This window comes from Ictidomys tridecemlineatus, chromosome 3 (genome assembly GCF_052094955.1).
Source record: "Ictidomys tridecemlineatus isolate mIctTri1 chromosome 3, mIctTri1.hap1, whole genome shotgun sequence".
Taxonomy (NCBI): domain Eukaryota; kingdom Metazoa; phylum Chordata; class Mammalia; order Rodentia; family Sciuridae; genus Ictidomys; species Ictidomys tridecemlineatus.
This window is the reverse complement of record NC_135479.1, coordinates 39763186-39777745: the sequence shown is the minus strand read 5'-3', so window position 1 is coordinate 39777745 and position 14560 is coordinate 39763186. Positions and strand designations below refer to the sequence as shown.

At 38.4% G+C, this 14560-nt stretch overlaps 1 protein-coding gene across 1 annotated transcript in view; it reads left to right on the top strand.

Annotated features, from left to right (window-relative positions):
* The first annotated feature begins 802 nt into the window (after positions 1–802).
* The window catches only part of Psmd11 (proteasome 26S subunit, non-ATPase 11), a 36874-nt gene continuing 23116 nt past the window's right edge, over positions 803–14560 (top strand). Inside the window, exons 1-3 of the mRNA XM_005327780.5 lie at positions 803–963; positions 3295–3396; positions 10148–10272. Of these exons, the coding sequence (XP_005327837.1) occupies positions 873–963; positions 3295–3396; positions 10148–10272 (318 nt within the window). The 5' untranslated portion in view covers positions 803–872. The remainder of the gene's footprint in view (positions 964–3294; positions 3397–10147; positions 10273–14560) is intronic.

Genomic DNA, 14560 nt, shown 5'->3' with positions numbered 1-14560 from the left:
GTGCAATGTTGATTCCATTTACAGATGCTTTTATGGGTCAGGAAATTCCACTTCTGGATTGTCATCACCCAGAAAAAGCCCCCTTTTGAACTGCTTTTATACAGTTTTGGCAGCTTCTTTAAGTTTTACTTTCAGTTGTCAACAGAATGTCTTCCCCCTCTCCATTTGACATCCTCACAGATACCCAATTTTAGCTGAAGGAACTGGAGAAACACAATGAATTTTTTAATTGAGGAGCTGGGGTGAGATTTATGTGTGAATCATAATAACTATTTATTGAGACAATGTTCATTTCATAGCGAGCAGCTCTGTCCCGAGATTGAATGGACTGCTTAGGAAAGACAGTGTTCTGTGACACTGGTGGGTTTAAACACAGGCTGGCTCGGATTCTGTAGGAGTCAAGTCCGGACTGAGCGCGCGCCGGCAAGTGATAAGACACTTGAAATGCATTTGAATGGTGCTATTCCTAGCAAGCAATGTTAGAAGGTCATTTGTCGCCCTGAACGCATGGTTAAACGTGGAAGCTACAAAGCAAGCCAGCTTTCTTTGAATACTTAGCTAGGTGTCGAAAAACTCCTCTCGGAGGAATTTGAGTGAAGTGGACTTTGGGGGTGGAGTGGACTAACCTTGAGCATTGCCCCTTTCCTCGAGGGAGGGCCACCAGGCGGTGCTGCGGGGCTGGCAACCCACCCCCGAAGCGCCTCCACTCTCCCGGTCACCAGTCGCCCACCGCCGGGCAGAAAGACTACAACTCCCGGGGTGCCCCGGGAAGGGAGGCGGGAGACCCCGGGGGAGGGACGCGAGGGCGGGCCTTCCGGGTGTGTGTTTCCGGCGTCGGCGGCCGCGGCCGGGGACGGTGTGAGAGCGGTAAGATGGCGGCGGCAGCGGTGGTAGAGTTCCAGAGAGCCCAGTCTCTACTCAGCACCGACCGGGAGGCCTCCATCGACATCCTCCACTCCATCGGTAAAGGTTGCCGCGCCGTCCCCGCGGCCCCGGTGGCCCAGCGCGACCTGTGTCGGTCGGCGGCAGCGGAGAGGGGCCGGGCTAGCCGGCTCTGGTGCTGCTGACTCACTGTGTGTGTGAGGGGGGCCGGGCCGGGGGCACAGGCCGCTCGGGGTCCCCGAGAGCCCCCGGGGTCCCAGTCCGATGGGAAGCCCCGAGGCATCCCGAGCGTCCACTTGCTGGCTGCTGACTCACGGTGGGCTCAGTGTGGAGTGGGAGGGAGGGCCGGACCGGGCCCCCACCCCTCCTCAGCCTTGTCCCCTGCTCCGGCCCGCACGAGCTGGTCGGGGACCCGGAGCAGTGCCGGCCGGCCGCCTGGTTACAAACCGGTCCGCGAGTGTCGAGTTGAAAGGCCTTGGCTCAGGGCTGGGGTTTCCCGCCGTTGTTATCAGCACAGGTTGCTCGGGGTGGGAGCGCGGGTGCTCGCACTTCTCTTGGAGTTTGGTTCCACAGGACCGTGGGAGCTGCTACTTATCCCAGCCCTCAACGGAAGGCTCCAGTAAAGGAGGGCATATTTCTGAATGTTGGAAATTTAGGGGTGACACACTCCTCAGGTTGGCATTTGTTTGAGGAGATGGCCGAGACGTTCCTATGCTCGGTGTAGAGCGAATGTAGGAGCTAAGTATCCGGTGGGACTGCCGGGCTGGAGGAGGTGACTCACAAATCGTCCGGTTCTCTTCTGTAGCGAGGGTTGGAAGTTAGTTCAGGGAGTTAGTTGTCAGTCGCGGAGTTCAGGAAACTGGAACCAGCCGACTGCACGATGCTGGAGAAAAGGAAAAAAAATAAATTTCTTGACACTGTGGTATGATTGTCTTACACCTGCACACAACAGGAAAGTTGAAAGTGGTGTCCTATCCAGTTGCTTTCTACTGGGATTCAGGTGTGAACAGAAATAAATTTGTGATGACAGAGAAGGCTTTCAATGTTTAATCATGAAGGGTTCAATTAGGGCATGGCTAACTCTTCAGGCACTTGTAGTAATGTGGTCTTTTAAATGTTTCGGGTTTGATCAACAAGTAGTACGGGAATGCACGTGTTTGTGGGTCTTCCACGATGTTAGTATTTGTGTTGACTTACTGAATCTGTTGAATTTTGGTGCTCAGACTTGCTTGGAGAAAGGACAGTGACAAGATTTTGATGTCTTTATCTTTGTGGGTATTAGAGAAAGAGAGGAGTTGGGAGTCAAGATGCATCTTTGAAGGAATGATATGGTAAAAGGTGTTCCCTTTTGAAGTTTTGATCTCAAGTCTGTTAAAGTTGCAAAACCAGAGTCATGTCAATCACTGTTACCTATATCTTTTTATTCTGAGTTCACATTGATATTTAAAACTGATGTGAGAAGCATGTGTTTTATGTTTTAACCTTTTTAAGCCTAGTGCCTAATATTTTGTCTTCCAGATAGTAGAAATTATGGTAAACATTACCATTAGAGTATTTCTCTCTGGCCCACTATACTAGGAGGGAGTTCCCTGAAAGCTTCTCTGTAAGAGCAAACTTGAGTCATGATGGTGACAGCTTACTTTTTTCAGACTCGATGCATCATGGAGTATCAAAATCTTGGTTTTTGTCAAGTCATGATGCTTTGTAAGAGAAGTGGTAACTAGTAATGATCACTAAAATTATAAACTTGGAGAGGCTATTAGATGTTCACATGTTCAAATAATTATTAACAGTTGAAAGTGGGACAGAAAGTTATTTTAACAGCACCTGAATCCATTATGAAGCAGCAGTCTCTCCTAAGTGTAACTGTTCAAGATCACACTGGAACTTTGATAGCAGCTTTGAGCCCTTCACAGAATTGTTTATCCCTAATAAACCTATGGGCTGAAGCTTTCCACAGACCTGAAGTTTAATAAAAGGCTTTTGATTTATAGTCATCAATAATTTGGTCATTTGATTTTAGTTTATGGTAGAGATGCATAGGCATGTTTTATATCTTCACATAAAAGAGTGATTAGCATGGAGCTTAGCATCATAGGTATGAAGGACTTGTTTTAATTTTAATCAAGTGGTCACAACAGAAATCTCAATGTCTCTGGGCAAGGGAAATTCCCATGGATAGACTGAAAAAGCACGTTTAAAGAGAGGAATCCATTTTTTTTTTTATGACTTACATATATATGACCATTCTATTTGTTTAGAGAGTTTTTTTTCCCCTTTTGTTAGTTTTTAAACTTAGAGTTTGTTGGTTAATATGTTTAAGTTCATAATAGGTCTTGTGAGTGTGAACTTTCCCTCAGTGTTCTTACTTTTAATATGAATTTTAAGAGGACTTTTATTTTTCTCTCCCAGTGAAGCGTGACATTCAGGAAAATGATGAGGAGGCAGTGCAGGTCAAAGAGCAGAGCATCCTTGAACTGGGGTCTCTCCTGGCAAAGACTGGACAAGCTGCAGGTAAGTGCTGCAAGTGGATCATACTTGAAATGCTTTTACCTGAAGTTCTGGGTTGAAGGCCCTGTATTTTGTTGAAGGGAAGGGACATGAAACTGCTTTTACACACCCAGTTCATTTGTGATATAAATTCAGTTTTGTTTACTTGGCAACTTATTGATCTTCAGTTTTTTTAAGAAGGAAATTAAATGACCTTTTAAACTTTTTTGTTGTTGTTTGGGATTGAACCCAGGAATGCTTTCCCACTGAACTATATCCCCAGCTTTTTCAAAAATTTTTTTATTTTGACAGTGTCTCACTCAGTTACATAGGCTGGCCTTGAACTTGTGATCCTCCTGCCTCAGCTTCCTGGGTTACTGGAATTATAGGTGTGTGCCATCAGTGTCCTGGTTCTTTAGCGATATAATTTTATTCTACAGATAGGGAAATCCATTTTTATTGGGATATAGGAATCTGTGATTTGTTTCTGGTTTTTGAATAGTCAGTGTATTTCCTTACACATGGGCAATAGTAGTCTCTAGTGATTTTATTGAGCAGCTTTGATGTATTTAATAAGGGTAGTGACTTTAAACCCCTTGCTTAAAAATGATTGGGTTCTTGTATCCAAGTGATTCACCATTTTTTTTTTCTGAGACAGTGAATAAGACATTAAATAATTTGTTCTCAACACTTTTCCATTGGTATCTAGGACTTTATGCATGTTGTTGCCAAACACTTTAGTTGTAATTGAACTATTGGCTAGGTTTAAGATGATATTCTGATGATGGGTGTGTCCTTGGAATGAGGGGAGAGTTCTGTTGTTCACAAAAGGCCTTTGACCAGTAAAGTGGTAATAGTATTAGAGAGAAGTTTGTGTAAACTTAAAATGGGCTATTTTATTTATTTATTTATTTTATTTAGTTTAGTCCATTATAAAGTGAATTTTGGATTGTGGGCATGGCTAAATGTAGGCTGTTTAGCATGTGTGAGACCCTGGGTACAACCCCTAACACTGCAAAGAAAAAAAAAAGTTAATTTAGAGCATATTTGAATATTATAATAAATTAAACTATGGTAAGTGCCTTTGTGAATTACTTTCCCCCAAATTATATGTTGTTATCCAAGAGAATGATGAGAAAAATTTACCAAAACTTCTTGAACTTGAGAATTAATTTTTTTTAAAATTAGGGTAATTTAACTTATTGGCTCAATCAGTAGAAAGTTGAGTAGAGATGTATGAAATTCTGAGGATGTGTTTACATGGGTTTTTTTAGTTTAAAATATTATTTATCTATTACTGGTGATTGAACTGAGGGATACTTTACCACTAAGCTTCATCCCCAGATCTTTTTATTTTTCATTTTGAGACAGGGTCTCACTAAGTTGCTGAGATTGGCCTCAAACTTGGTGATCTTCCTGTTCAGCCTCCAAAATTGCTGGGATTACAGGCTTACACTACCATGCCTGGCTAAATTGTCATTTTTAAATAGCTGTAAGAAGGACCATACCTAATGAGTTTTGAGTACTAACTATGAACTCTTTTAAAAATGCACATGTTTTTGAGTTCTTGAAACAATTTAAAGGTAGGTACTGTTATCCATTTCACACAGGAGGAAACTGAGCACAGAGGAGTTAAATAACTTACCAGTAAATGGTGTGGCCAGGGTTTGAACTCACCATAGTCCCACTTCAGAGCTCCTTGCCGCATGGCATAGTTATTGCTTTTCTATAGTTATTTACTTATGGATTATCATTGATGGGTGTTGGTTTTTTCCAATTTAGGTTAACTTCTTTCTTGTTTGATATTATTTATGGATTCCTTTTGCCTGTGAGTGAATTTCCAAAATAATTGATAATTAGTTCATGCAAAATATAATCTATAATTTTACTGAAAGAATTATAAAGCCAGGTGAAGTGACTTAAAATTTTTTTTGTTGTTGTTGTTGAAATATTCACATCTCTGCTTTCCTCCAGGAGTATGGATAATTAAAAATTATAAATAAATAAATCTATATCTTTAGTAGTAGATATAGTCAGTGCTTCAGTAATTTTTATCTAAAGAAATTATTATTTTATTGAAATTCCTATTTTTTGCTTATTTATCTTTCATCCTTGCCCTCCTTGCCTTGTGACCCGATATGTGATCAGTTTAGAAGTATGTTGCTAAACCTGTTGGAAACTTATTTTTATTTTTATTTTTTTGAAAACCCAAAGGTACTCTACCACTAAGTTATATCCCCCGCCATTTTTCAAAGTTTTTTATTTTGAAATAGGATCTTACTAAGTTGCTAAGGCTGTCCTTGAACTCAATCTCTCAAGTCTCTGGGATTACAGGCATGCAGTACTGTGCCTGGCTTTATTAAAATTAATGAATTATAAGGGTTTTCAAAAACTTTCCTAGATTTCTTATCATTTTTTCTAAGATACTGATGAATGTAGGTATATACACAATAGAAATCCTAAAGAAGTCTTGGGGCCCATTAAATTCATTTACCTGCCTTTGTTGTTAATAATTGATAGATTTATATTGTTTGTTTTCTTTGATTTTGAGTTCCCTAAGAACAGAAATCTGTTCCATTAATCTTCCATTCATTTTCAGTTTTGCTTTATTATGCATTTAGTCTAGCAGTGTGCTAAGTACTCTGATTTTGAGTTTAAAATTAGGTTCCTGACTGACAATAGTCACTTGGATTAGTGAATAAGATGATGTTTAATGTATAATAGTGATTGAAAGTAGTGCTGAGTGTCACAGACATGAAGCCTAGGCTCACAATCTGCAGATTTCAAAGCCTGAGACTCTTTAAAGTAATCTGTTAGTTTCTAAGGAGATTTAGGTCATATAATTGCAAATACCAGTGAGAATGGGGGGAAGACATTAGTATGATTTTATGGATATTTTAAAATTTAACTCTGAACATATGAAAATGGAAAGAAATAGGGAGTACATGTAAGAATGAATATAAAACAATAGTAGACTAAAGTGGAAAAAATGAACTCTTGAACAGTGACAACTGAGCTAATTTGTTTCTCTGTTGGCATGAAGAATAACACTCATTGCTTAAAGGAAATATTGTAATGTTGTCATGCTGGAGTGAAAGGCAGAATGCTTAGCTCATGTTTTACTTCTGCCTTTTCTAGGAAGGAAAATGATTTTCAAACAGAAAAAAGATAGAAATAACATCAGAAAGAGAGAATTAAAGCCCAGGTAGGTGAGAGACAAGACAGCAGATAGTCTCTTTAAATAAATAAGGTTCTGACAATTTCTGTCTTTGAATATCAAAAGACTTGTTCTATCAGATTCAACCATAGAGCTACTTACCCTAGAAAAGTCATAGAGGATGGAGAAGTATAAGGAAACTAAGGATAGGTAAATATTATTTCACCTTTCAAAAAGATAATGAAGAGACTAGATCTAGATATTATAAACTGTATTATAAACTAAAGTCAAAGAAGCTCTGGAGAGAATTTTTTTTCTTTTTTTTTTTTGAGAGAGAGAGGGAGAGAGAGAGAATTTTTTTTTTAATATTTATTTTTTTTTAGTTTTCGGCAGATACAACATCTTTGTTTGTGGTGCTGAGGATCGAACCCGGGCCGCACGCATGCCAGGCGAACACGCTACTGCTTGAGCCACATCCCCAGCCTGAGAATTTTTTTTTTCTTAAAACATTTCTTTTTAGTTGTAGATGGATAGAATTTATTTTATTTGTTTTTATGTGGTGCTAAGGATCAAATCCAGTGCCTCACATTTGCTAGGCAAGCACTCTGCCACTGAGCTACAACCCCAGCCCTGGACAGATTATTTGATTAGGAGATTTTAATGACTTATAGCAGTGTATTATGAATAGATTACGCCAAACTTTCCTTTAGAACTGGTAGATTTGCAGGAATCCTGCCACCTGTTTTTGTAAACAAAGTTTTATTGAACATGGCCACACCCACTCATTTTCATATTGTCTTTGATTCCTTTTCTACTATAATGGCTTAGATGAGTACCTGCCAGTGAGACCATATAACCTTAAAAACCAAAAGTATTTACCATATGGCCGTTCATAGAAAAACAAAACTTCAATTTGTGAATTAGAGAAATGATATAGGCTGTATTATTTGGTTTAAGCAGAATATTTGAACATTTACCATGATTTCTAATATAGCAGGTACAGTTAGGAATTTACAGTGGGCTAAATAACTGTATCTGAAATGTGTTAATAAATGTGTCATTGTCTACCTGAAGAAAAGTCTCTAGTATCGTGTCATAGGAATCTATCCTTGTTTAGCTTGTCAGCATCTGGTATCATGATTAAAGCCATTTCAGAAGGCATGCTTATTTTTGTAGATGACTCAGTACAGTAGAGGACAGAATTAAGATTCACAGTTACTGCCAAAGCCAAGAAGATTAAATTCATTTGTGAAGTATTTATCACAACAGAGGAAGATGGGGAATTACCTGTCTTAACAGTAGTTTATGCAAAAAAAAAAGACCTTTGTGGTCTGAACAGTCTGAACAAAGAATGCTATTGGAAAAAAGCAGAATATGCTATCTTGTGGTATATGTAATAACCAGAGAAAGAATTAAACCTACTATTATACCCCTCTTGAGCATTTTCTTTAGTTCTGGGTTCAGTAGTGTATCAAATGTACCTTTATAAACTAGAGCTTATTCAGAGGAGGGCAACTGTAGGGATAAGTACTCTAGAAACTTGGACATTGGAGGAACAATTGAAATAGCTAAAGATATTTAGCTTGGAGAAAGGGAAAGTTAGGAACATGTAAATGATAGTTATTTTTAAATATTTGAAGTCATATGGGAGGAGGTATAGGCTTGAGTTTCCTAAAAGGATAGTTTGGTTTGATCAACATTGGAATAGATTACTTTTGAATATTTTCGTCACTAGAAGTCACATTGTTCATGCATAGGAGAAAATGCTATAGGAGAAGGGATGTTTAAAAAGTTATGTTGGGGGCTGGGGCTGTAGCTCAGAGAGCACTTGCCTCACACATGTGAGGCACTGGGTTTGATCCTCAGAACCACATAAAAACAAACAAATAAATAAATAAATAAAATTTTAAAAACAATTATGGGCATGTAGCTTAAGGTAGAGTGCTGTTCAGCATGTATGAGACCCTGGGTTCCATCCCAAGCACCACATAAATAAATAAATAAGATTAAAAAAATTAAAAACTGTCATTATGTAATTGAAATTTGTATTTGCATAAATGTAAAAAGCAATTTGAGGGGGAACATCGCTATAGACTGGAGTTAGCATGGAAAACTTAATAGGACTATTCCTCAAAGGCTTTGTAAAACTTATATAAGTCAAGAAGATGGGAAGACATATCAGATGTCAGATGGCATGGTGGGATGAGTGCAGCTTGAAAGCAGGAATGTAGTGTATGTGAAGGTGAATGAGAGGGCAGAATGGGAAAAAGTTGTAGACATTGGGAATCAAAGGTCAGTACTGGGGAGTGAAAGGGAAAGATGAACTCTGTGTAGAGTTCCTTTTAGTACCTGACACAGTCCTGTGCATCCTCTTACTACTCAGGCAGATGAGCATTTCAGGACACAAATTAGTGTTCTCAGGAGGGTGAAGATCGCTTGTCCTGAATTAGAGTTCTCATGGGGGTGAGTCTACAACAGGAGAGTACTAAAGAGGCACCGAGGTAGTTTTAACCTATATTGCAAAAATACTTCCTTTTGTTTAGTAGAGACATTCTCTAATTTTTGTTTGACAAGCATGTATCTCTTTTTCTAAAGTCTCTCCCTTAGTGTTCATGTACTGTTCTCTTTTCTTCTACAAGGGGGAAGAAGCAGGCATTTCTCTCACTGAAAGAGAATTGTTTTTTAAGACTCAGATTTTGTAGATTAGTAGGATTTAAAAATCTTTTTTAAGATTGATATAATAGGGGCTGGGGATGTGGCTCAAGCAGTAGCGCGCTCGCCTGGCATGCGTGCAGCCCAGGTTCGATCCTCAGCACCACATACCAACAAGATGTTGTGTCTGCCGAGAACTAAAAAATAAATATTAAAAAGAAAAAAAAAGATTGATATAATACCTGTATTTTATTTATTTGTTTTTATGTGATACTAAAGATTGGACCCAGTGCCTCACATGTGCTAGGCAAGTGCTCTACTACTACCCCAGCCCTGATTAATGGGAATTTTTTTAAAAAAATAGGGTATAGTAAAACTTTTAAGGGTAAAACACCTTAACCTCTATGTGGAAAGTTTATTCAGAAGAATGCTGAGGAAGTGATAACTACTAAAGGCGATATTGGGGATCCTTCAAGAATTACTTCAAGAAGGGAAGGAAACTTGGTATTGGAAGTCTCTATTTGAGGAGAACTGCAAAGGTAGACTTGGGATATATATACTCCTTTAGCTTGGTAATTGTTGATTGTGAGAAAGTGATTTTTGTACAAGGTGGGCAGAGGTATAGCACATTTCATGGTCTAGAAAACTGACTTTTGAGAATAGGAGTACTTTGCACATAATCTTTCATTAAGATGGGTAAATGAGGCATAGATATAAGATTTTTTATTCTGGGTTTTCATCCAGTGTCTTGAGAAGGAAATAAAATACAAATTTGGTATATGATATTAATCTTTCTTTTGCTACTCTATTTCCTGCTGGGAATGCTTTAAATTCCTAGTAAGTTTCATTTAGATTAATTTCAATGATGTAAGTACTGATTTTTATTATTTTGGGTCAGTTTTAATGGGTATTTTGTCCCTGATACTGATGCTTACTTTTTTCTTATCTCAATTGCCTTCTATACAGAGCTTGGGGGACTCCTGAAGTATGTACGACCCTTCTTGAATTCCATCAGTAAGGCTAAAGCAGCTCGCCTAGTCCGGTCTCTTCTTGATCTGTTTCTTGATATGGAAGCAGCTACAGGGCAGGAGGTAAGCTATGGTAATGACAGAAAGTAGATTATATGGAAAAAAGTGTTTTAGTGAGAGAAATGCCTGCTTCACAGTGGTACTAGGTGGAAGGGACAGCTGGGAGGATGGCTCAGGACTTATCATGTCAGTTTCTCTTTGTTACAGGACATTTGATACTTTGGGTCTGTTCCATGCTTTGCTTTGTAAGTGGAGATTGTCAGTGGTCCCTGGAATCCTCATTACATCAGGGTCACAAACTGATTCTTGTCTTTGAGGTATTGTATTGCCACACCTTTGTAATGTTTTCTGTGTCTGTGGTACCTTTCATCTTGTGTGACAATGCTCTTTATGAGCAATAATTAAGTCTTGTGGCAGCCCTTCTTGGCATGTTTATATTATGTACATGCCTTTATTGAGGGGTGAGCATTCATCTGTTGTGTCTCATGTGTGCGGAAGTGACTCTGATGTTTCTGTACATGTTCTCTCTCTCTTTCTTTCTTTCTCTCTCTCTCTCTCTTCCCCCCCCAGTACTGGGGATTTAACCCAGGGGTGCTTTGCCACTGAGTTAGATCCCCAGTCCTTTTTGTTTATTTGAGACAGGGTCTTGCTAAGTTGCTAATACTGACCTTAAACTTATGATCCTCCTGCCTCAGCCTCCTGAGTAGCTGGGATTACAGGCATGTGCCACCATGTCGAATTCTGTACATGTTCTTTACAAATTCAAACTAGATCTTGAACTGAATGGAAGAGTGCCTCTCTGTAATGACTGAACTTCTTAATTAAAAATCATTCTGTAAACAGTGACAGACTTAAGGATATATTGCAATTGCTTGAATCTTTTAGGAAGAATATAGTTGTTACCTTTCCTGTAGATACATTTATCAGGATTTATTGAGTATCTGCTGTGTGTTAGGTACTGGGATACAACTGTAAAAACACACTATCACTGTTCTCAAGAGGATTTTTAATAGGGAAGACAGATAATTAAACCATACATAAAAATTTAATAGTATGTAGTCAGGAGTTAAAATTGTTAGTTGGCTACATGTCTAGTTGTTTGCTGTATATAGGGAAAAGATATGAAAGGCCACAGTAGCATATTGAATAAATCATGAAGAATTTTAGAAACCTAAGAGCTCATGGGTCTCACTTGGAAATCATGTCTTTTGTTAAATCTGGTTTCTTGCCTTAATGATTCTTTGAAGCTTAGTTATAAACTTTATTTGTGTGAAATATTTAATTTGGGCAAAACTGTGTTTAATTGATAGTAGATCACAAGTAATATTTAGATGACTGCCTTTTGAACCAAAGTATTAGAGTTATTTTTTAATTTTAATCTTTGGGTACTAGGAATTTAACCCAGAGATGCTCTGCCACTGAGCTATATCCCCAGCTCTTTTTATTTTTTATATTTTAAGACACTGAGTAGCTTAGGGACTTGCTAAGTTGCTGAGGCTGGCCTCTAATTTGTGATCCTCCTGCCTCAACCACCTGAGCCTCTGGGATTATAGGCATGTGTCACTGCACCTGGCTTAGACTTATTTTCTATTTTTTGTAGTTGTAGATGGACAGAATACTTTTATTTTATTTGTTTATTTTTATGTGGTGCTGAGGATTGAATTAGGCAAGCGCTCTGCTGCTGAGACCCAGCCCCAAGGCTTATTTTTATAAATAAAAGAAAAGGTGACTTTTTATTTGGGACATCAGACTTATCTAACCCTGACTTTTTAAAAAATTGTACTTTGTACTCATTAAACTGGCACCATCTTTTGTTTGAAGTAGGATACTATAAAGTAGAGTGATCAATAAATGTTAGTTTGAAAATTATTAATAAATGCTACTTGAAGCTGGGAGCAGTAGTACAGGCATATAATTCCAGCAACTCAGAAGTCTGAGGCAGGAGGCTTTTAAGTTTGAGGCCAGCCTCAACAAATTAGAGAGGCCCTAAACAACTTAGTGAGACCCTGTTGTGTGTGGGAGGTGAGCGCTCTACTGCTGAGCCACAATTCCAGCCCCTTAATGGAACTTTTTAGGCAGAAAAATTATAGAAGCTGCTCCTTTGCACATGAAAGTCTGTGGAATTTGATCTTTCCTAGAACATAGAGCTGACTTCAGTTAGCAGAACTGCATTTGTTTAATGATCATTTCTTTTACATCTTTGTGAAAGTATATGCAAATCATAGTTTAATGGCGTCTTTTAATTGACCAGTGAGATTTACTGGCCTTTGTCATATGGTTCTACATCAGGTTAGGCTCTCCCTTAACTGTGTATATGTTACGTTGCATTACATATTACATTTTTGTGAACTAGCCACCTTTCTTTTTTTTCCTTGAGTATGAGGAAGCATATGTAGGCATTTTTCATTTTTATCATCAGTGTTACTTTACTGTTAAATAAAGGCTAATTTTTTTTTTTTTTTAATTAAGTGCCAGAGTCTTAACGGAACACTTCCCCCCAGGGGCACACTCCCACTGAGATATATACCTAGCCTTTTTGATTCTCTATTTTGAGACAGGGTCTCACTAAGTCCAGAAACTGACCTTGAACTTGTGATCTCTTCTTGCCTTAGGCTGAGTTCTGGGATTATAAGTGTGTACCACTATTCCTTACCCTTTTTAATTAGGGGTGTATATGTGTGTGTGTGTGTGTGTGTGTGTGTATGTGTATGTATATATAGATACACACATATTCTCCCCGCCATTTATATTGGAGATTGAACTCAGGAGCACTTTACCATTAAGCTACATCCTCAGTTTTTTTTTTTTTTTTGTTTGTTTGTTTTTTTGAGGCAGAGTCTCACTAAATTGCCTAGGAGCTTGCTAAATTTTTGAGGCTAGCTTTGAGCTTGTCATCTTCCTGGTTTAGCCTCCTGAGTTGCTGGGATTATAGGCATGCACCTCTGTGCCTGGCTTGACCTCCCTCACCCCCTTTTTTTCAAATCAGGTTCTTGATAGATGGCAGAGTTTGTGATCCTCTTTCCTCAAACTCCCAAGTTGCTGGATATTTTGGTAATTTTTGTGGATAATAGGTTATTTATTTTTTGGGGAAGAGATTATGAATCAACCTGATGGTTTCAGCTATACCCCTACTCAGTATCACCAACTTCAGTATCCAACCATTTGTTAAATTCTTTTCATGCAGCTGTCTTCAATGTCTGCTTCTCCACCTCTTTTGTATTTGTTTTCTCTTTACAACTACCTTCTAATTTAGTTCCTAATAATTTGTTATTTGGACTATAGAAGAAACTTCACTATTCCAATCATTTCATTTCTCTCCTTTTTTCCCTCCAGCTTGAGCCTTCAGTGGCTCTCCATTGTCAGTAGGTAGTTCTTGATATTTTATGATACAGCTTTCTACAGCAGCTTGATCTACTGGCACTCTACTAAATTTACCAAATATGTCAGTCTTGTTAGATGCCTGGATGTTTGCTGAACAGCCCTGTCTGCTCCTTTTGCTGTACCTTTACATAGTTCTATCTCAAGGTCCACCTTCTCTGAAATCTTTCCTTATAGACTTTGGTGTGATCATTACTCTTTCAGTGACCCATATTTACATATTATGTGTATAATTATTCTGCTTTGTATGACAATTACTTGTACATTTACTTTCTTTAATATAATCTCAGGTGAAGCATTTTATACCTTACATTACCTAAGGATCTTCCTCATTCCCAGTATAGTCCAAATTCCTTAGCCATAGCTACCTCTGACTGTATCCAGTACCCAGTACACTGATTTCTGTTTTACTTTCTTTAAAAAAACAGCTGGCATATTGTCCTTTTTGCCATAATCCCTTAAACTGTTCTGGCTGTGGGGCATTTATATTCATCTGGATTGTTCAGCCTGACCCCCCCCCCCAATCCTAGGCTTATTCAATATAATTCTTTGACTCTACATAGTGTTTTTGTAAAATGCTACAAAGTTTAAAAAAAAAAAAACCCACCTCAAACATGGTGGGGTTGTAGCTCAGTGGTAGAGCACTTGCTTCACATGTGTGGGACCCTGGGTCGATTTTCAGCACTACATAAAAATGAATAAATAAAAATAAAGATATTTGTCCATCTACAATTAAAATAAATAAACAAACAAATAAAAACTAAAAAATTTTGTATACTGACTATACAGTAAAAACCCAAAACAGCATGCAGGTGTTTGAGTAACCTGCAAGACCACCGAATGGCAGGTGAAATGGGATCTCAGCCTGATGATAACATGAGTGTTTTTCTTCATATTATTTCAAGTCTTTGCTCACATATTGCTTCCTCAGAGATCTTCTTTGAGCAATCTCTGCTTTACTTCATATTTACTT